This window comes from Glandiceps talaboti, chromosome 12 (assembly GCF_964340395.1).
Source record: "Glandiceps talaboti chromosome 12, keGlaTala1.1, whole genome shotgun sequence".
In the NCBI taxonomy this organism is placed as follows: Eukaryota; Metazoa; Hemichordata; class Enteropneusta; family Spengelidae; genus Glandiceps; species Glandiceps talaboti.
This window is the reverse complement of record NC_135560.1, coordinates 4,851,079-4,874,461: the sequence shown is the minus strand read 5'-3', so window position 1 is coordinate 4,874,461 and position 23,383 is coordinate 4,851,079. Positions and strand designations below refer to the sequence as shown.

At 36.3% G+C, this 23,383-nt stretch overlaps 1 protein-coding gene across 1 annotated transcript; it reads left to right on the top strand.

Moving 5' to 3' along the window:
• Positions 1 to 4,621: 4,621 nt before the first annotated feature.
• On the top strand, positions 4,622 to 6,141 carry LOC144443213 (uncharacterized). Its single transcript, XM_078132624.1, has 2 exons — positions 4,622 to 4,682; positions 5,349 to 6,141. Exon 2 carries the CDS (start codon positions 5,371 to 5,373, stop codon positions 6,139 to 6,141), a length of 771 nt encoding a protein of 256 aa, XP_077988750.1. The 5' UTR covers positions 4,622 to 4,682; positions 5,349 to 5,370.
• Positions 6,142 to 23,383: the final 17,242 nt, after the last annotated feature.

Here is a 23,383-nt window from a genome sequence, read left to right as displayed (position 1 = left end):
CAGTTACAAAGAATCAAAGAATCACGAGACAAATTAGTACTAAACGGAAGAAAACGTCAGAGTGACTTTACAATGATGGAGACAGAGGTAAGTAATTCAAAATCATGTCTATTTATACTAATGTTATTGGTTTGTATTTATCAGTAAGGCAAAAACTATACACGTCCAATGACTTTATAACTGTTGGATGTTTTATGTTTGCAGTTGAAAGTTAATAAGATGAATTTGAAGGAAGCACAAGAAACAAATGAAAGATTAAAGAAATTATGTCAAGAATTGAATGTGAAATTAGAAGAACTTGAAGATGATAATGAAGTCCAAAAGGAACAGGTAATTAGGATAATATTTAATAGTAGTATAATTTAGGACTGTTTTCTCAGTCTGGGTATTTCGTTGGAGTTTTCTCATCGATACCATAAAAAACTCATAGCTCCGCCCCTGTAGGTGGGGGGAGGGGGAGAGGGGGAGGGAAGGACAGAAGGAGACAGACAGACAGACTGACTAATCAGAAAGAAAATGAGGTTATAATATTAATTTGCACATTTACTTTCTATTTTGTGTGTCTAGATCGAAGGAATGAAGAAGTACCTGGAGGGAGCTAGGGCAGAACATGTATATATGAAAAATGAAATTGCAGAACTGAAAACAAGAAAATCAGACTTTGCGAAAGCTGGAATGAAAAAGTTGATGGAATTGAGAGAAATTACTGAAATTTGTAAACGTGAAAGAGAAAGAGGAGATCTATATTATGCCCGTAAGTGTATACATTGTACAGATATTTACAGACTGCATACCACATCACATCAACTTACATGTATGTAGGTGTTGCCCTAGCTGTTGTTGGGCGCCCTCACCGACTGCATCAAATTGATTGAAGAACTCATCATCTGGTCGTTGAAAAACTAAACATTCAATCCAATATTAAGTGAATAAATCCCACTTGTAACTTCAATTCATTATTTGTGACAAGGTGTACATTTCTTTTCACTTACAGATTACCAGAGCTTTGTTAACACCGCAAGAAAGTATTTTGAGGTTGCGCTCTCTGAAGACACTAGAGTTGTGAAGTTTGGAGAAAGGGCCCTTTACGGCAGGTTGCCGCCACCCCCACCAGGTTATGATTTCATCCCTGACTTCACGATTGTGTACAACCACCTATTCCATGAGAGTACACGGGGGCAGGCTACTACATCCACAGTAATTGAGGAAATTTAGTTAAGTGTCAAGTTAAACGTGATGGTCGAGTGATGTGGTGGTATCCATGATTGAAGTTTCATTTGATGGTGTATTTTAATTTGAGTGTAAATTTCGTTTTTTGGCTTTTTGAATTTTTAAGTTTTGTACAGGACTTGAAAATATTTTTTATTGTAGTAGTGAATTTTATATAATTAGTAATAAAAAACGTATTATAAAAGAATTTGTTTAAATTAGAGACTGAGTTGTTGGTGTGGATTCTTTGATGATGGGTAACGTGAGGTCCACAGAATGGTTGAAAAAGACAGTGACTAACTGTACCTAATCATTTGAGAAATAGTGTATGTGACACATCCTCTCTCACAGTAGAAATTTTTTACACAACTAAAATAGTTCAAGAGTCACTTCGAATGGCACTAACATGACAGACACTTATCTTGTCGTTTTCCAACGTGACCCTTTTGAAGTGCTGTTTTCCAAAATGACCCCCTCCCCCACTTCAAGTGGTGTTGAAAATGACCCCTACCAAAAACATAAGCCCCCCCTGTTAAAAATGCTCCATCCCTTAGTATACTGAGGAATGCACCCCCGCCCTCATCATGAGTAGAGAATTGCCCCTGACCTTACCTCTCTCTGTGTGTGTGTGATGTGTGTGTATGCCAAATTTACCTGAATTCATGGCACTGTGTAATTAGAAAAAAAAACTTTTGTGTACTCATAGTTGAATCTATTCATCCATTTTGGTAAGATTTGAACCATGGTTGTATTCTAGTCATCCCAGCTATATAAATGGGAACCTGATAGGATAGCTAGAAGATACTATGTAATGGGCTTGATCCTATGTGTATCTATGAATGTGTGTCTGTGCATATGTATGTCTCTGTATGTATGTGTGTCTGTGCATGTGTGTGTATGCATTGTTATTATTTTACAATAAAACAACTTGTCAACATTGTGTGGTGTGGTGTGTGAGAGGATGTGTGTGTGTGTGTGTGTATGCCAAATTTACCTGAATTCATGGCACTGTGTAATTAGAAAAAAAACCTTTGTGTACTCATAGTTGAATCTATTCATCCATTTTGGTAAGATTTGAACCATGGTTGTATCCTAGTCACCCCAGCTGTATAAATGGGAACCTGATAGGATAGCTAGAAGATACTATGTAATGGGTTTGATCCTATATACGCTTCATGTCAGCAGGGATTGTATGCTCCAACGGAGGTTGTCATTGAGAAAGTATAAAGGTTTTCATCATATATACAGGTAAAAGATGAATGCTAAGTGATTGTTGAATGGGTTGAAAAGTTCCAAGTAAGCATTTATTCCAATCCCAAGATAAATCTTTTCATGACGTTTTGATGCGACTAGCACATCTTTTGCAAGTGGGCAGTGACAATGTTTGTATATATATGCGCGCGCGTGCGTGTCTGTCTGTGCATGTATGTATGTATGTATGTATGTATGTGCATGAGTGTGTGCATGCACATGTATGTCTGTGTGTCTGTGTCTGTGTGTCTGTCTGTGTATGTATGCATTGTTATCATTTTACAATAAAACTAGTCAACATTGCTTCTTCACATATAGTAAGGTTTTGGACCATCTCCGGGCCTTAAATACAGTTACCAACACAACATATATACAGTGTGTGGCTACGCTGCCAGGTCATTGAACTTTATTCACAAACATAGAATAAATGATACAAACATAAATGTTACAGTGCTGTAGAAAAGAGTTTAATCCAGAGGTGCATATTTGACAACAAAAAGAATATCTCCTGCAGGAACCTCGCCCTAAAACCAGAGGTTAAAAACCTTTTCACGTATGGAAAGGAAAAAGCTCTGGAAAAGCGTTTGATTACCTGCTCCAGAAAATATTGATTTATTTATTTATTTATTTATTTAATTTAATTTTTATTTTTTTGAGCAAATGTTTGTATACCTTGCTAGTTATATAATATTTCGCAATGCTTATATGATCAAAAATACTCATCATACGTTACCACAATTTGCGTAGCCTGAGCACATTTTGCTACATGTATGTTGCCAGACGAGCAAAACCATGTCGGATTAAAATATGCGAAACTGAGAGACTCGCACAATGTGTGGCAATATATAACTTTATAATACAAAGGCCGAAGTCTTGTTGTAGTTGTATTTATTTATTTATTTATTTATTTATTTATTTATTTTATTTTTTTGAGCAAATGTTTGTATTTTGGAAGGTAGACATCTGACGTTTTAGTCAGCTAGACTGAATAAAGTTGAGGAGCTGTACTTGGGACACTGCACTCAAAAATACGACCTGCTTACCCGAGTTGCCTTCATTCTGGTGTCACTATTACACACGATTGCAGGGTGATATCGAATTTGCAAGTTACATGTTACTTGAAAATATCTCAAACATGTGGGAAATCATATACCCTTTCGTGTAGGGTCAATGATGAAATTGGGTGTGCACGGTGATTTAAATTACAGTAGTAGTTGAGCAAGTTGTGAGAAACTCGCCTGTTTGCATTGTCACGTCACATCACTTGTCAAAGGAGGTCACCTTCGCTTCCGGGGCGGATCACCCACTTTCTACCGCAAATCTTGAGTAGACCTTGTCCATTTCTAACTATAGCCATTTAAAAGTACACAAGAGTCCATCTATTTTGCAAAATTTTGTAAATATGGGGCGAAACTACAAACGGGCGAAAAACCGGACCGAAATTTACGACATCGGCGGGGTCAAGTATTCTTCACGAAAAATCACAGTATTCCTATAAATAATTCCAAAATCGATTCTACTAGCACGGAGGGAGAAATATCAGTCGAAATGTTCGCTTTTATAGTATCCAATATGATGAATTATTGCGAAAGTTACGGCGAGTTGATGCCCCAAACTACGACTGGTGACCACTGAGCCAGCCACCACTGTAAACGTACGTTCACGATCGAAGTGTACACAATGGAGGCTCACTGCGTAATGAGTTTTCGCAGTTATTTTTACCCATCATGCTCTGCACCCCTTCCATCCTCCTCTGGAAAATTACGGCCGTATGCGCGGTCGCCATTTGTGATCACGATTTTTCAACATGACCTCTCGACCTCTGTTCACTATTTCCCGCCAACGCGTCACTTAACTGGACCATACCATAACGAAAAGGGCAGCATCTCAAAGAGGGGTGTATAAGCTATTGTTCGATGTGTCAAGTGAAAAAATCGGTTGAGAATTTAAAAAATGGCTCCAAAAACCAAACTTTTTCAACGTTTTTTGTCAATAATATTTGTTTATTTTAACTTCCTTAGCCCAAATTTATGAAAATATGTTATTGATTAGTAATTTTCAAATGATTATTTGGCCCCTTTGTATGGGAAAGTTAGGCGTACGCCCGATTTGAAAATGGTCTCGCTACTGCTTGTTTACATCCGGGAACTGTAGCGGAAACGACGTGATTTTGAGAAGTTTATAGAAGTGGCGACGATCTCAACTTGTGCGAAAATTTGCAGGTAGGACGTATTTTCAAATCATACTTAAGCGTAAATATGAATGTTAACACAATAAAGAAGTCGTACATGATGTTTTGATGTGTCATAACACATTTGAAATTGTTGAAACTCCATGATTTTGTTCGAAATTGAAAGTTTATTTGTACAAAATGGCGTCACTGTGCACATTTTTCAGACCTGATGTTGTTTCGAGATTGAAAGCTAGCGTTAAAGTATAGCAAATTAAAATAATTGTCTTTAGATACCAATTTGTTCGTATTTATGACTTGCAGTATGTATACTGCAAAAAGGGGCGAGGTGGGCCTGAACACCATCAAAATATATGTATGGCATTGCGTATTGACTTGTATTACCATACCATCTGTATCAGTGTATGGGTTGATACTCAGTCTCAACTTTATCAAACTATGCTAAACTTGAAAGTGGACTCATTTTTCCAAGGCTGGTTCAAACTTGATTATTGTGTTTGGTAATAATAAATTTGATCAGGTTGTATTGAGTTTTATGTTCTTATCTTGTGCAAGGTTTGTAAAATAACTTCAGACTACATCATCTACATGTGTATTTGCCAGTTTACACAAACACAATGGTTACTGACACTATAGATCTGCAGAAATATTTTTTTTTAAATGCTAATGGCTTATTGTTTTTGTTCATTTTTTCCAGTTCTTCTAAACATCTTGTTAATATGTCAGAGTCTGTGGTCACTGGTGCCATTACTAATGGTGACATTTATAACTGTATTGTCGAGATCAAGAAAGGGAAGAAGTTTAGTCAGAAATATGTTGCTGAGCAACTACGAGAAAGATACAGTGAAATTAAAAAAGGTGGAGCAGCTGATGCAACATTGTACAACAAAGGAAAGAGTATCTTTGCAAAAACAACCAAGTTAAATAGCAACAGAAGGTATGCAGCAAAAGACAGTTTTCTCAATGATACGTTTACTATTCCAGGTAGCTCGTCAAATGATAGTAGATGTCTGGCAAGTGCTGTAACACGCAAAGAACAGCTGTATGCAAGTGCACTAATTGCAACTAAGTCTGAAAAAAAAAGTTTGAAACGCTCCCTTGATGAGGCTGTTGAAGAAAATGCTGAATTGAGTACCAGTCTTGCATCCATCGAAGTTGACTATGAGAACATTCTTGGTGTAGTGAGTAATTTAACTGATCAGATTTTGGCATTTCGTGACAGTTATGAAGGTTTACCAGAGTCAATGATTAGCTTAAGGGCAGAGTGTAGAGAGAAGACCGAGTTGTTAGAGCAGAAGCAGTCAGAGTTAAATGCCATAAAGACGAAACTTGCCAACAACAACACCAGAAATTTGACCAAGAAACTGAAGAGACAACATACATCGCTCACACAACTAAAGGCAACAAGCAAAGAGGAAGTGGACCAATTAAAGAAGAGAGCAGATAATGAATTGGGAGAGAAGGTTATGATTAAGAAAGCCCTGGATTAAAAGTGTGTTGAGCTTGACAAAATGAAAACCAAAGTTGAACAACTGAAAACGGATAAAAAAAACTTACGAAATAAGCTGAACTACCATATGAATAAGAGAATGAAGACACAGGATACAATGATAACAGAGTTGCACCAAGGCATGGATGATCTAAAAAAGGATTATGCTGAATTAGAAAAACTTGTAGATTTGATGGAGTCTGATGAGGTCATAACTTTTTTTGATGGGAAGTATGTGAATGAAGTCTGTGAAGTTATCATGGATTTGCTTTCACTAAATGTCAGTATGGATGCTGTCAATACGGTTATCACCACTGTGTTAAAGAAGCTGGGCCACAAAGATGTAGGAAAACTTCCAAGTAATGGGTTGAAAAGTGTACTTCTTTCTGAAGCAAAGATTATAGCTTCAGACCAGGTATCTAAGGCCATGATAGATAGTTCTCAAAACTGCCTTCACCAAGACGGAACCAGTAAATTTCATAAACATTTCCAGGGTTACCAAGTCACTCTTTCAGATGGCCATATCATGACACTTGGGATGCACGAAGTAGCTGGTGGTACAACAAGTCAGCCAGTCCGCAACACCCTCATTTGCATACAATCTATCCTTCAGATCGCGACCGTTACACTTTGAATGGCTGCTCACGGGCCTTATTTTTGGGTATTTTCAACTCGCCGTAACTTTCCCTAGAATCCACCATTTTAGATACTGTAAACGCCTAAACCTCAACTGACATCTCTTCTTTCGTGCCAGCAAAATAAATTTTGGAATTACATTTAGGAATACCGATTTTCCGACGAATTCGGGACGCATACTTAAGGCCCTGAAATTTCGACCCGGTTTTTAGCTCATAGTTTCCTTAATACGGACCGGAAAGTTTACAAATTTAACAAAAAGGTAGATTTTTATGTGTTTTAAATAACCATGGCAAGAAAATTTAGTAGGATCGTTGTGTAACGGTTCGTTCAAGAATTTTCGGTAGAAAGCGACTGATTTGACCCGGAAGTTGAAGCTGACCTAGTTTGACCGGGCGATTTTCCACAGCAAGCAGAAACGCGGGAGTTCTTAGTACTCACTAAAATCACACTTCAGACCCACTATAAAAGTTTGATGTTTTCAGATAACATGTAACTTGTGATTAATTCGATATTGTCGTGCAATTTGGAGTGACAGTGAACCAGAATGAAGACAACTCGCGTAAGCAAGGCATGTCTAGCGCCTATTATAGGCATGTGGTTGAACTTATGCATGACTAGTCTCCGAGACTCTGTGCGTACGTACTGTCAATCGACCAAACTTTGTTTATTGGCCGACAGTTTACATGTAAAAGACATGAACATGTCTTGCCATTTCCAAAATGCAAGTATTTGGCAAGTAAAAATAATTACAACTTTAATTTGGCTTCAGACTTTGCATTATGTTTTCCGTATCTTTCCCCGTTTTACATGTAAATCCGAAAAGGTTCTCTCTGGTCATGTCAGTGATCTATACAGGGACTGCTTCGAGTACGAGCGAGGTAAGGCATGTTGAGAATTAGAAATATTGCGCAATGTCAAGTACAAGGTTTAAATATAATGGAATGATGAAAATAAAATTACAAGTAGGGCCAATGTCATCCGCTAGTAAACTAGTTGGAGATACATTCAAGCTGAAATGGTTAGAATTGTATATACAAATGTACCTTCTTCCAGTTGTAAGTTTTTACCGTAAAATAACTTGAGAATATAATTGTGTAATTTCTGACCGATGAAAGTGAGAAGGATAAACACATGAAGACGGGGAAATATAGCTAAATCGACACCCACATCACTGTCATAACATGAAAAGACAAATAAACGTAAAGTCCACACGGGACTGTTTTTATTCAACTTTAAGAAATTCCCGACTTCCAGTTGGAAAAGAGAATCTACTACATGAAGCTGCAAAAATCGTATGGTGCGTTGTAGTCTTGCGTTGAATCTGAAAATAAAGAGAAAAACCATGTTTTCACCGTTGAAAAAGACAATTTCAAGTGTACTAAACAGAAATGTCACTGTCGATGATCACCGCTCAACAACATGAGTATTATCTATACACGAGTGGATTGCATAACTAGCAAGCATGTGACATCGGACGCGATGCGATCGGGTCAAATTTTTAAACACAACTAAAATTTCATGAATTGTGCATATAATTTGGCCGTATATTTGGGATTTTTGAAGTACTAGGTAAAGGTTAGTTGACGAAAAGGGTTGTTCAAAGTCATTTTTGCTAATCTCAGTATGGGAAAGCTTGTTCGCCGATCGCCTCACTCAGGCGTTACATCGCTTCACGATGTGTGCTCCCGCCATATTTTCCACTGAAAATGGCGTCACCAATGCAAAAAATAAACAAAATTCAAGCCTTCGTAACATTGCTAATACGCACCGGAAAGTTTACACACTGCATGGTAAGCATGATGCAGGTCTATATTTTGATTCTATACAGCTTGTTTACGGTGACATGCTTGTGTAACACTCAGTTCAAGAATTTCGCGAGGCATGTCACGCCCGAATGAATTTTCATGGCTCTCAAATTCGCTTGGTTTCTCGAAATGTAAAAATCAAAACTGGACAAAAAACCATCAATATATAGTTCGATATACGTACCTTTTAATACAAGCAACCTGATTACTTTGAACGGTCTACAACGAAGCCAATCCACGTCGGAAAATTGGGAAAAATGTGACCCAATTCAAGCACTGTGTACGGGGCCCAGCGTAACGGACCCGTTGTTCAAATTACTTTTCTCATTTTAATATGTTAATGAGGGTGTTGCGGACTGGCTGAAGTGACCTGATGGATTCTTTCCAAAATGCCATCAGTGATCTAACGGAAACCATTACAAGCAGTAGTCATAACAAAGAACAAATAATAGCTGAACTGGTCACATCAATCAACAGTACAATGTCCGATCAAGGTCCGACATCCGGAACCTTCAACGAACAGCTTGAGGCTCTCCGGTCTAAGTTACTGCCAGCGGTTAGGGAGGACTGGGAAAATATGTCAGATGTAAACAAAGCTGAGCTCTCGAAAATGTTCAACTTTTTTTGCAAAGTCCATGTTCTTCCTAACTTCGCTTCTGAATCCAACAAAGTTTTGAAGATTTTTGAGGGAATTGCCCTCAACAATTACCAACCCAAGTATGCCATGGAAACAAGTGAAAGTGGTGCTGCAAGACTTGTCAGAACAGCAGTTAAAGTATTTCATCCTAGGGGGTGTGAAGAGTCTGGTGTGGCATCACATTTCTCTGTTTTTCTGGGTGCACAAAATGAGAAGTTGAAGCTGAAACCATACAAGGGCAATCGTTTTAATATCCTGTACTACGATGCAGCAGCTGTATACTATCATTGCAGTCACATAGAGCAGTTTCTCACTAATTGGCCCAACCCTAATAGGCTGCTATCAGCTGTCGGTGAGGATCTGAAAGTTAAAGTATATAGAGCTGAAATTTGTGCGCTTGGCCTGATCGACAAAGTAGTAACTGGTCCGTACTGGCGTATTGTCGAAAAGGTGGATAGCATACTTGACCTCAATACACATCTGTTGCAAATGAAGATCCTCTTAGAAGCTTGGTCCAAGGATGCTACTCCTATCCTGGAAGGGGAGACGATGTTTGCTGCAGATGTTGCTGAGATACACAAGGATGTGCTGTATGACAAGTTGATGGAGGAGACGGGGGATGCAGAGTTTGACTCTATGACTGTACAGGCTCTAGAAATGATAATGCATGCATTGTTATTAATTCTAGAACGACACTGCGAAGACCAACTGCCAGGTGGAAAGTATTATAACCTGAACGAAGTATCTGTGTCCAATGTTCCAACAACGAATGTTGCGGGGGAGCGGGATTTTGCAATCTTAGATTTGCTTGTAAGAACCAAACCGCTCGCCAGAACTTTGTGTTATGAAACTCTCATAATGTGGTCCAATAACAAGACAAGAGAGTGGCTTGACAGCATGGAGCCTACAGCCAAGGATGAGCTGATGGATAGAGCTAGAAGGGGGGCAGCAAGTTACAAGGACAAATATAATGAAAGAATGACTATGCTCAAAACAAAGAAACTTGAAAAACTGAGAAAGAAACAAGAAGAAAAGGAAAAATCTGAAGAAAAACAATATTCAAAGAAAATTGAACTTACTAATAAGATCGATTCCGTATGGACCTCTGTTAATGATAATTTGCTCAACTTAACAGAAAAACAGCAACGATCGGCTATTATTTTACAATTAAATTTTCATAAGTCGGTACTAAAATCTAAGGGAAGGAAAGAACTCTTCCAACAGTCATGTAAAGGTACTCCAGTGTTCTCCCTAGGCCCTTGAAGCGGCACGGCACCGTGACGCTTGGACGGCAGGCCGTGACGCTTGACAATGTGCCGTGACGCTTTAGATCTTGCCCGACATCCTTGTTTATGATATGGTAATGATTACCAGACAGATTTCATTGAAGTTTGCCATCAGTATTGTTTTCGATAGGAATAAAATGCGTAAACCCGCTAATGGTAGTGTGATTCACACTCGGTACAACAGCTTTCGGTAAATCAAAGGCAAAACCGGCCCATCCGTAACGTCGGTTCGACCGTAGAAGCATGTCGGAACTGCCAGATTTTGACAACTATAAAATCAAACGATGCCGTGCCATTTTGCTATAAAGTATAAAAGTTCGACAAACGCATGAAGTTGACATTCAGTGTCTAGTTAAATTTCTATGAGTGACAGAGTAACAGTGATAACACCGTATGTCTCAACCCAAGAGCATGAGCATGTGCATTCTTCAATGTCGTGAAAAGAGTTGAACAGACTAATGTACCTTTCGATAAAGTGGCAATGTTATCTCCGATTATCAGCTTCATGTTCAATTTTACCCTGAAAACACGTTTAGTTTGTAGTTTGACATTGTAATTTGTAGACTGATACATCGTACGATCGTACGACTACGCATGGATTTTCCAATATGGCGGCCATGACGTCACAAACTATCGCGAGTTTTGGAAGTCCTCCATAGGGAAGTATAGTAAGTCTCGTGTATCACGATATTTCGGACTAACACGATGTCTGCCGGTTGCTGTACACAAACTTTTCGTGTTTCGAAAGTCTAATTTATCTGTGGACATTAAGATTTAAATAATTTCAGCTTTCCTAACAATAATAATCAATAACACTGCTTTATGAGTTTCTTTTTGGTGCTAATATTTTGAATTAATAAATTGGCCTTCAACTTTCCTTTGGTCAAATGTACATGTACTACTTGTTTGATATTAATTTTATTATGATGTACTTTGATTTTTCTGGAATATAATTATATGTAAATTTATGCTAATTTATGATAATGAGCCGACATCCTATCAACAAATCCTGGGGAGAACACTGTACTCAATACTCACTTCAACAATTAAAACATAATTTACAAGAAGTAATTAATGAAAATCCAGTACTAAACAGAGATTTACCAAGTAGTTCACCAGTATCCTCTATACGACCTCAAGAAAGTAGAGATATGCACACATGCAAGAAAAGCAGAAACTATGTGATAAGCTGAATGACAGTAGACGAAAACGGAAAATAAAAAAACAACAAGAACTCCTTCCATCATACGTAAACAATCCAGAACTGTTGGTTAATAAACGTATACTACATAAAATTATTGAGGAGGGTACTAACGAACCTGAATGGTGTGCTGGTACAGTAGTAAGGCTTGTTAAAACTAATGTTAATCAACTGAAAAGTGAATACCTAGTTAAATATGATAAGGAAGATGAGGAAATAGCATGGCACTTTCCACTACAGTTAGATTTTAAGAAGGGAGACCTTGTCCTTGAGGATATAGATTAGAAATAAAAATACTGTTGTACATAAATGAAATATGACTAGCACTTTATTCACTTGCATTAACACAATGTGTCCATGTTAACAATGTGTGGGAATAGCAGTATTCCTCAGTGAATGAAACTACACTACAAGTTACCATGGTTCATTCACTGGTCGACCTATAATAAACCAAGAGTATTCAATGAGTTACGGTTTTGTCACACACATAGTTTCCATGGTAACATCAATGACATACTTGCATATTATACAGCCCCAACATATATCTATGTACATGCCAAATTTGGTCAGAATTGCTCAAATATATCCAGAGTTATGGTCCAATAAATGATTTTCGCTAAACTATGAATAGGTTCTGTTTCCATGGCAACCCCCCTCCCCCCCCCCCCATAATTATTAAATTACTGTACAAAATGAAGCTATCACCCAAGCATACCATTAGATGAAGTTTAGATCACAGTATGGTAGGTAGTAGTCAAGGCAGGCATGTAAAAACAACAAAATTATTAAAAATATGGATTTGACCCGTTTCCATGGTAACGGCCACTTTTGATCAAAAACATTAGTTTGGAAATGTAAATATTTCATCCTGATACATCACTGTGTGAAGTTTTGATACTCAACAAACTTTTTTGAATAATGGCATCATTGATCTTGCTGATGAATAATTCATTCATAACATTATATTAAAATCATGTTTCCATGGCAACTGGTCATATTTGCATATCATCTTTGCTCTTATTCAGTACATCCTATTTGAAACTTCATTCACTGAAAATTTGATGCAAATTGGTTGGGAAATAACAAAGATATGAAAGATTTATATTGATTCCACCCCCAATTTCAAGGTTAATTGGTGCCATTGTCCTTTCTAATTAACCATGCATTGTATTGCTGAGTATTGTCTGAAAAAGGGCCCATTTTTTCACCTAAAAATACTGTATCTCATGAATGCAAAGTCCGATTTACAAAATGTAAACGGCATTACACTGTTCACTCCAAGATCTATATAATGACACAATGTTTACTGGTCTGAGATACAGAACTAAAAATCACCTGAAATCCCTAATATTCAACGTCTACACACTCATCAAACACAATTACCATAAACTGATAAGACATAGTAATGACATAAATGTGTTTGTCAACACCTACATGCAGAGATTGAATATATTAAAGTATATATATGCATACATGGCCCAACCCACTAATCTCAATGGAATGTCTGGTCTGGTCTGAAAATGACATTAGCTAGACTGTTCGGGCAAGCCCTCACTGCGAACTTCGTTCAATTATAGTATCGAAATAAAGCCCGAACGTCTAGCAGCTAGCAAGACTATCTATAAGCCTACTCTTACCTGCTTTATTAATCGAGACCAACAAAGGGTTACAGACATATGGCTTGTCCTTCACTTCTTCTATTGCCCCCGTTTCTAATAAATCTCGAATAGAACCCATTACAAAGGTTTTATTTGCCAAAGCTGAAGCATTATTAAACTTGAATATGGGAGGCGGCAGTGATAACAACGGCAATTTGTAACCAAATTCAATCAACTCCACTATGGGTTCGGGCGCGTGTTCCCGCCAAAAATCGATACAACGTAGCAAATTTCCCCTGACACGAACCGGGGTTGCCTTTATAGAAATATCAGGATTTGATGCAATAATTGGAATTAAATCATCAACAAAGACATCAGAATCCAAATCGGAAAACATACCTTCCCCATAAGAGGAAAATTCCACATCCCCATTAGAAACTTCGAAAATATGGGAAGGAAGTATACTTAACTTTTGTTGTCATGCGTTCCCGCCAACTTTTGGGTTGGCGTCTACACTAGCAGTTGCTGTATATCTGCATTCAGATCGAAAGTGCCCAGCTTTTCCGCACGAAAAGCTGAAACTCCGGGTCTTGGGCCACCACCTGGGCGTTGTCCTCTATTTTTGGATACACTACTATCCTGTTGGGTATTTGGACTTATTAAAGTTTTGGCCAGGGCGAAATTGCGTTTTCTTCTTCTTATCCTTCTGTTTTCTGCTGGCTCGCATCTCCGCCTTCCATATACGTTTCTCGTCGTCACTATCGTCGGCAAGTTCGTGATGAGCCTGATATTCTAGAGCTGTCCCCCATCCAAATTCGGACCCGTCCGCCAGAAGAATTAGTTTTTGACGTTGATCAATAATTTCGATACCTTCGTCGAGCTTCTTTTTGGCGTCATCTAGTCTCTTGAAATCGATATTTGATTTGGCTTCTTGCAGACCGTCTCTGACTTTCGTATTGTGTTTAAACTGATCTTCGTTGGCCTTTCTTTTGAACTTTGGTGCCTCCGAGTATTTCGCCCTTTTGATTTTTGTTCCCTGTTCGCGGCCTCCTGCGATGTTTGTAACTCCCGCTTCATCAAAGACATCTTGTCAGTCACGAGTTAGTTAATTGAAGTCAGCAATTGGTTGCTGTTTCCCTGGATAAATATGATATAGATCGAGTGTAGAGTTGTTAGTAGCCTCAGCAGATTCTCTGGTTTCCGATTCGATTCGGCCATGTTTAGGTCCCAAAATAGTAAGAACGTGCAGAAAAGGTTGAAAATTGTATGGCATAAAAAATTACAGGCGTGTCAATGACCGTGGTAACGTTTAGACTGAACCTACCAAATTTTACTGTCAATCAAACGCACGTGATATACCATCACAGCGCCCTCACAATACACCAAAACAATAATTTCTCTCTATTCGATGTAACTTGAGAAATTACACTTACTATTAGTAAATGTACACTATACAACTCGGACTACTTGAAGTTGTAAAAAGACCATTATTTTCATAGGGTACAGTCTCGTTTTTATTATTTTAATCAAGATACATCCGGGTAATGACGCAAGGTGTTGTCATGGAACCACATACATACTATAGAATAACAATAGAAATTCGTGTTATTATGAAAATCTATAGATATTATTAATTATTAATCATAATATAATCTTACATAGTTATGATTAATGAATAACTAATATTAATTTACGGACAAGATAAGTACGCCATCTATAATATATTGAAGTGAAATTCAGCAAGAAAATGAACGTAAAATGAATGTACTTCACGCTGGAACTTTACCTTGTTGCCCAAAAAAGATTGCATACAGTCACCCTCGGTACAAGAGTTGAAGTGTTGCTTTAATGAAAGAGTTTTTACAGTCGAAAAAAAGAAGAGATTGAATATATTTTCTTTTCTTTTTCACTTCAAGTAGCATTTTTAAGATGTAGAGCCAGTTACAGTTTCTAAAATACTAACCAAAAGGGCACAGAATGAATTGAGAGAGTCGATCCGTATACATTCTTTCTGAGTTACATTTTCCCACAGATGATAACTAGAAATTTGTACTTGTTTTACACCTAATGTGAGAAGAATTAATGTTTTCAAACACAGTGCCATTCAGAGATGTATGACAACTTATAATGGTCCTTTTTGTAGTATTTCGAATATCGACTTTAACTTATCTCTGAGAAATTTTAAAAAGGCAATTTTGCAAGATTATCATTATAGGTTCCCCGAACAAGATTGTTTTTCGTGTTTGCCTTGTTACGTTTTTTTATGTGTAGGTTGATTTGGTTGTTAGTTTTGTTTGTTTGACTTGTGTGTGTGTGCGTATGTGTGTGTGTGTGTGTGTGTGTGTGTGTGTGTACTTTGTAGACTTGTCTCTTTCTTGAGTTGTTCAGTTTTTTAGGAGCCTGTAAATGGGATGCGCTCCCGTTGATCTCCCATTAAATAAATAAATAAATGAAGAAATAACTAAATAAATTAATAAATAAATAAATAAAATAAATAAATAAATAAATAACTAATAAATAAATAAATAAATAAATAAATAAATAAATAAATATAAATAAATAAATAAATAGAATAAATAAATAAATAAATAAATAAATCAAATAAATAAATTAATTAATTAATTAATAAATAAATGAATAAATAAATAAATAAATAAATAATGTGTATTGAGGTGTAATTGTTGGTGGTATTCACAGTATTCTCCTAACATACTGATGTATAAGCTTGTTTATACTTAGCCAACACTTGCACATCGGTTATATATATATCATGCATATATAAAACATTCTATTATATCCCTACGAAATCAACTGTTGGTCAAACAATGACAGAAGGTTATGACAATGTCATAAAAGGTGTACATGTCATCGACGTTAATGAGTATCCTAGAATAGGTTAATCGACATATTTATGTAGGTATTTTGAGTAACTTCAGCTTTTATATTAAACGTGTGCTGGCTGCGGCATTGGAGTGTGGGGCGCCACCAAGAGTTACAAAGTGCCTGGATCTTCCACGTACGTAACCAAGGAAACATTTTAGAACTTTCCATGTATTTTTCACACGCAAACGTTCTATAAGTAATCGTTTTTTTCTTTTGATCAATTTATTCTTTATCTCATCGCGTGTCTCTCGTATGTATTTGGCATAACGAATATTCAACTAATGTGATTATACTGATTTCAATCTTTTCACATGTTTATTTAGATTTAATGGTTATTATACGTCATAACTTTTACAACTTTGTGAGGACGAGGATGATCATGACGTCACATATGTGTATAAATTCCGTCCACTTGGTAACCGCATCTCACTTGCTATTTGTCCGTCAAGTTGTACGAGTACCCAGACATATACGTTGTGAAAAAAATGCCTTGCTTACCAATCAAAAAGTCGAAGGTAAGAACAAATCTAGCTTTTGTTATTGTGAATTATAAAGTCTTTCCTTTTCTTACCTGCGTGTGTTATATTTTCAACAAATTTTAATTTCCTCGTTACTTTTTACCAGTGGAATAGCTAGTCCTAATAACATAAATTTAACAAATTAATGTCTAATCAGTCACTTTAATCTTAAACTGTTTCGCTATCATTTCACTCAATACCAGAAAATTAAAAAAAAAAAACATTTAGTTTTTTATTTCTTTCATATCCTTTTTCCTGAGAGATGTTTTTGTTTCGGTTTTCGATATCTTTGTTCAATTATTCAACTTAGAACTATATTGTGAACCATGAGCATAACATTTTAATTTTAAGAAATTATCCTTTTCATGTCAATACGATGAATTTCAAAAGACCGTGCAACTTTAACTGTTTGATACAACCAGCTAAAAATTAAACTGCAAATACCACACATGCACTTCAACAGCAAGGTCGCATCTTTTGCTACGATTTAGTCTAGTAAGGAGAGAGAGTAAATACTAGAATAAACCATTTCAATGTGTTGTAACTCTACCTAGACATTTGGGCACCAATGTTTTTGTTAGTGTAGTATCAAACATCCATGAAGAGCGCGTAGAATGTCTTTTGTGGTGTTCATTTGATGTCTGTAATACTGTATGGTGGTATATGTAGTTCATTTCACTCAGGTAAAATGTAGCAGGAAACTGTACCCCATTCAATCTTGTCGTCTTAATTAGTGTAGCATGTCCAGTTTCTTACTTGTTTCTGCCTCGTTGTATCAACAGAAAATCTGCATGTTATTTTTAAATTCGCTGTATATTACCAATTATTATTTTTATTTCAATTTCAATTATCTTCATTCAAACTAACAAGGTAATAAAAAAGATAATTTTCAAAGATTATATCTATTGTATTTAGACGAGAAAGTTGGAGGAAAAACTAGAGGATGCGCAAATGACGATAGATTTTCTCCAGGAAGAAGTGAAAGAAAAAAATAAAAAGATCAAAGAACTTGAAAAATTCAAAAATGATTCCATTCAAATTCAGGAAGACGCACAGGCTAAGGTAGGGATATTTCATTGTAGTGGCATGGAATGATATGGAATGTGGTGACTGAAAATACAATATGGAAATATGAGTGACAGTGTGAATTGAAGTATTTATGGATTGAAATGAATTAATGAATGAGTGAGTGAGTGAGTGAGTGAGTGAGTGAGTGAGTGAGTGAGTGAGTGGGTGGGTGGGTGGGTGGGTGGGTGTGAGTGAGTGTGTGTGTGTGTGTGTGTGTGTGTGTGTGTGTGTGTGTGTGTGTGTGTGTGTGAGTGAGTGAGTAGGCAAATAATTCAATTAAAAGGAAAATTTTCCCTTCATTTATTGGCAGTTACAAAGAGCCAAAGAATCACGAGACAAATTAATATTAAACGGAAGAAAACGTCAGAGTGATTTTGCAATGATGGAGACAGAGGTAAGTAATTCAAAATCATGTTGATTTATACTAATGTTATTGGTTTATATTTATCAGTAAGGCAAAAACTATATACGTCCAATGACTTTATAACTGTTGGATGTTTTATGTTTGCAGTTGAAAGTTAATAAGATGAATTTGAAGGAAGAACAAGGAGCGAATGAAAGATTAAAGAAATTATGTCAAGAATTGAATGTGAAATTATAAGAACTTGAAGATGATAATGAAGTCCAAAAGGAACAGGTAATTAGGATAATATTTAATAGTAGTATAATTTAGGACTGTTTGTTTTCTCAGTCTGGGTATTTCGTTGGAGTTTTCTCATCGATACCATAAAAAACTCAAACCTCCGCCCCCTCATCAAGTTAATGCATGTGAAGGCTGAAAGCATCGGTAAAGGGGAAAGGGAGAAAGCTTGATACTGGAGGTGGAGGGGGGAGAACAGAAGGAGACAGTCAGACAGACTAATCAGAAAGAAAATGAGATTATAATAGTAATTTGCACATTTACTTTCTATTTTGTGTGTCTAGATCGAAGGAATAAAGAATTACCTGGAGGGAGCTAAGGCAGAACATGTATATATGAAAAATGAAATTGCAGAACTGAAAACAAGAAAATCAGACCTTGCGAAAGCTGGAATGAAAAAGTTGATGGAATTGAGAGAAATTACTAAAATTTGTAAACGTGAAAAAGAAAGAGGAGATTTATATTATGCCCGTAAGTGTATACATTGTACAGATATTTACAGACTGCATGACTGCATACCACATCACATGTATGTAGGTGTTGCCCTGGCTGTTGTTGGGCGCCCTCACCGACTGCATCAAATTGAATGAAGAACTCATCATCTGTTCTTTGACAAACTAAACATTCAAACCAACATTAAGTGAATAAATCCCACTTGTAACTTCAATTCATTATTTGTGACAAGGTGCACATTTCTTTTCACTTACAGATTACCAGAGCTTTGTTAACACCGCAAGAAAGTATTTTGAGGTTGCGCTCTCTGAAGACACTAGAGTTGTGAAGTTTGGAGAAAGGGCCCTTTACGGCAGGTTGCCGCCACCCCCACCAGGTTATGATTTCATCCCTGACTTCACGATTGTGTACAACCACCTATTCCATGAGAGTACACGGGGGCAGGCTACTACATCCACAGTAATTGAGGAAATTTAGTTAAGTGTCAAGTTAAACGTGATGGTCGAGTGATGTGGTGGTATCAATGATTGAAGTTTCATTTGATGGTGTATTTTAATTTGAGTGTAAATTTCGTTTTTTGGCTTTTTGAATTTTTAAGTTTTGTACAGGACTTGAAAATATTTTTATTGTAGTAGTGAATTTTATATAATTAGTAATAAAAAACGTATTATTAAAGAATTTGTTTAAATTAGAGACTGAGTTGTTGGTGTGGATTCTTTGATGATGGGTAACGTGAGGTTGACAGAATGGTTGAAAGACAGTGACTAACTGTACCTAATACACAACTAGCCATTACTATAAATCCAAATACTAAATGTTTGAATATCTTATTTGAGAAATAGTATCCCTCTCACAGTAGAAAATTTTTACACAACGTGACCCTTTTGTAGTGGTGTTTTCCAAAATGACCCCCTCCCCACTTCAAGTGGTGTTTTTCAAAGTGACCCCCCCCCCCACCCACTTCAAGTGGTGTTTTTTCAAAATGACCCCCACAAAAAACACAAGCCCCCCCCCCCCATGTTAAAAATGCTCCATCCCTTGGTATACTGAGGAATGCACCCCTGCCCTCGTCATGAGTAGAGAATTGGCCCCTGACCTTACCTGTGTGTGTGTGTGTATGCCAAATTTACCTGAATTCACGGCACTGTGTAATTATAAAAAAAAAAACTTTTGTGTACTCATAGTTGAATCTATTCATCCATTTTGGTAAGATTTAAACCATGGTTGTATCCTAGTCACCCCAGCTGTATAAATGGGAACCTGATAGGATAGCTAGAAGATACTATGTAATGGGATTGATCCTATGTGTATCTATGAATGTGTCTGTGCATATGTATGTCTCTATATGTATGTGTGTCTGTGCATGTGTGTCTGTATGTCTTTTGTGTGTGTATGCATTGTTATTATTTTACAATAAAACAACTAGTCAACATTGTTTCTTCACATATAGTAATTTATTGATAAAGAGTAACGATGTTTGATGAGTACAGGATAAAACATGGAAAGAGTTTTTAAAAATGTATGTTTATTGCTATTGAATAAGACATAGACTTATCATTTCAGGTGTATGTATATCTATCTATATGGAGTGGAACGGAAGTAGTAACACGAAAATGACGACACTTCCCGTATTTTACACATCTTTGTAAAATTTAAGTCTCACTCAAAGTTCATTGCAACAATTTGAAAAATAAATCTGACTATTGTATCCGAGAACTGAGGCGATATGAAATAAAATAATTTCCTTAAAAACGAGTATATGTTGTACTGAATATGATGAACGTAACAAAGAATGGACTGTTTACAAAAAAAGCCATGATGTACCAGATATTTTAAAGCTGAAAATGTCGACATTGCATAATTTGAATCCATCTTTTAAATCACTACTAGATAATGATTTCACTGTATTCATACATACATGACTCTAGATCGATAAAAAATTCATAAATAAAGTTTTCCACAAACAAATCAATAAATCAACTAGAAAAAAAAAATTTTAAAACTCTACATGTTCACCAGTTGATATAAGAGTCTGAAAGTGATTAAACGTTACTGTAACCAGTAGTTCCTGTTTCTCATCTTTCAACTCAAAACCCAACAAAAACTTTAAAAGTTTAGAAAATAAAATTTTTCATAACTTTTGTTATTTTCAATTTATCTATTTCTTGTACTGACTGAAGCATGTCATCAAATCATATCACCATCCCCACAAATCTATCATTTGTTGACAGACAAGTAATCAAGTCTGTAGCCGATTCATGTCGAATGTTTACGTACAGACGTCAATGCCCTGTACACAGTACCCTCAATATTCGTGGTAATTCAGTTAATCAGACAAATTGAACTGTTCACATACAGACATCAAGTCAGTGCACACAGTACCATCAATCATAAGTAAAACAGTAAAATGGCTCAGAAATGATTGAACCATTTCCAGTAAAACTTTGGTGTATTTTTCAACAGGCAAAATATAAATGAAAATTAACAAAACTGTGACAGTTACAGTTACTGAGGACTTAGGAACAATCGTGGAAATTGTCACACAAGCTCAATAAATGAACTGCATTCATTTAGACAAAAAACCCTCCACTTAAACAAATGTTCACAAGTACAACATTGGCACGTTTATATGATGTAAACCATGATGAGGATTGTAGCAGTCCCACCACTATGATCGATGCAATGCGAAAACATGATTGTATAAACACATAGAAATGATACCGGAAATCCAGCACATTAGAAGTAAATTTTAATCAACTTATCAACATGACACTAGTAAATACAAAACCTGTTATCATTGAAGGTGTGACTTTGATTAGAAGTGTGAAGATGTAGTTGACTAATGGCATTGACACCAGACCTCTTCCCTCCTACATGAATGAATTTAATTTACTGAGGGTGTGTGACATTGTGCGATTGTCTCTTAACGAACAAGAAGATAACTTATTATACAAAGTATAGAAATAAAAGAGTTACATGTAAAATTCTTGGTAATAAGTAACCATGGAAATATCGATTGTACACACTTCAAAAACACTAACATAAATAAATGAACACAAAAATGATTTCACAATCAGCTTTTCTCGTAAATTACACCACTATTTTTTTAGTATCAATTTGAAATATTTATAGTCATAATGAATAAACATCTAAAAAAAAGGGGGACAAAAGATTTCTACTAGTGGAAACTATTCACATATAATCGACAATTGAAAGTGTCTACAATATCACTGAGAATCACAGTAGTGAAACACTACATGTATATGTATATCATTGAGTTTAAATACATAGCAACATCACTGATACAAAGCAAATATGTCTAGCACAATAATAATAATAATAATAATGTTCGGTTCTTATATAGCGCTTTCCCACACCGTGCTCAAAGTGCTTTACAATTATTACCCCTGGCTCGGATCAGAACGGCACAACGGCCCTTTAGTCTTCCTCAACTCCCCGGGGAGCATACAATCCATTGCAGCCATTTAAGCGCATAGGATTAAAGCCTTCACATTGCAACCTACATCCTACCAGGTCCCCAATTATACAGCTGGGTTGACTGAAGCACAGTCGTGGTTCAAATCTTGCCCAAGGACTTTAGCCACTCAGAAACAAACAGCAGGCAGTGACAGGGCTCGAACCTGCAACCTGTAGATTCCAAGCCAGTCACGCTAACCATTCACCCATCATGACTCCACTGAGATCAAATATCAACTATAAACTATATCTACACAGCATCAAAGTGTTCATCACAACACCTATTTTATCTGGTAGGGCACTGAGCGAAAACTTCTTGTTCTATGTTACACGTATACTCCAAGAAAGACTATTTCAAGATGAAATGGAAAACCTGTAGGCTATGCATAGAAGAAAGCTGACAAATCTCTAGTAGAATCATAGTATTTGTAATTCTGATAGCCTACACATTTTTTGGAATACATTCTATAACTACAGTGATTTAGTGGAAATATTTACAGATAGTTTTCCACAGTAACTTACAGAAAGAGTTAGTTAGCACTTATTCAATAACACACATATAAGTTAGTGAAGTTTCCAACAGCTTGTAAGAAATGGCTGTATCAATAAGTCATAACGGTATTGGACAACACATTGTAGCACACACAACTGTATAATTAAGTTATTGGGGTATTGGACAACACACATTAACACATGATTGTATTGCACCGATGTTATGTTTAATATCGTTTAGCTATTTTCACATAACAATAATTTGACCAAAAAAAACTGACACAAAGAATTATGCTAATTACTCAAACATGAAATAGTTTGTTCACAATTTTCCTCATTCTAAACTTTGGTTTCATAATTATTATGGGCAGAATTGTACTTTGGTTCAAAAAACATATCAAAAGGATGTTTTATATCTCTGTACATTAAACGGAACAAGCACCATGAAAAAAAACAACCTGTGTGTTGATATTGCAAAACAACAACAAAATAAACATGTTAAATGTACAATATAGTAATACATACAGAAGTAAAATTTTGTCACAT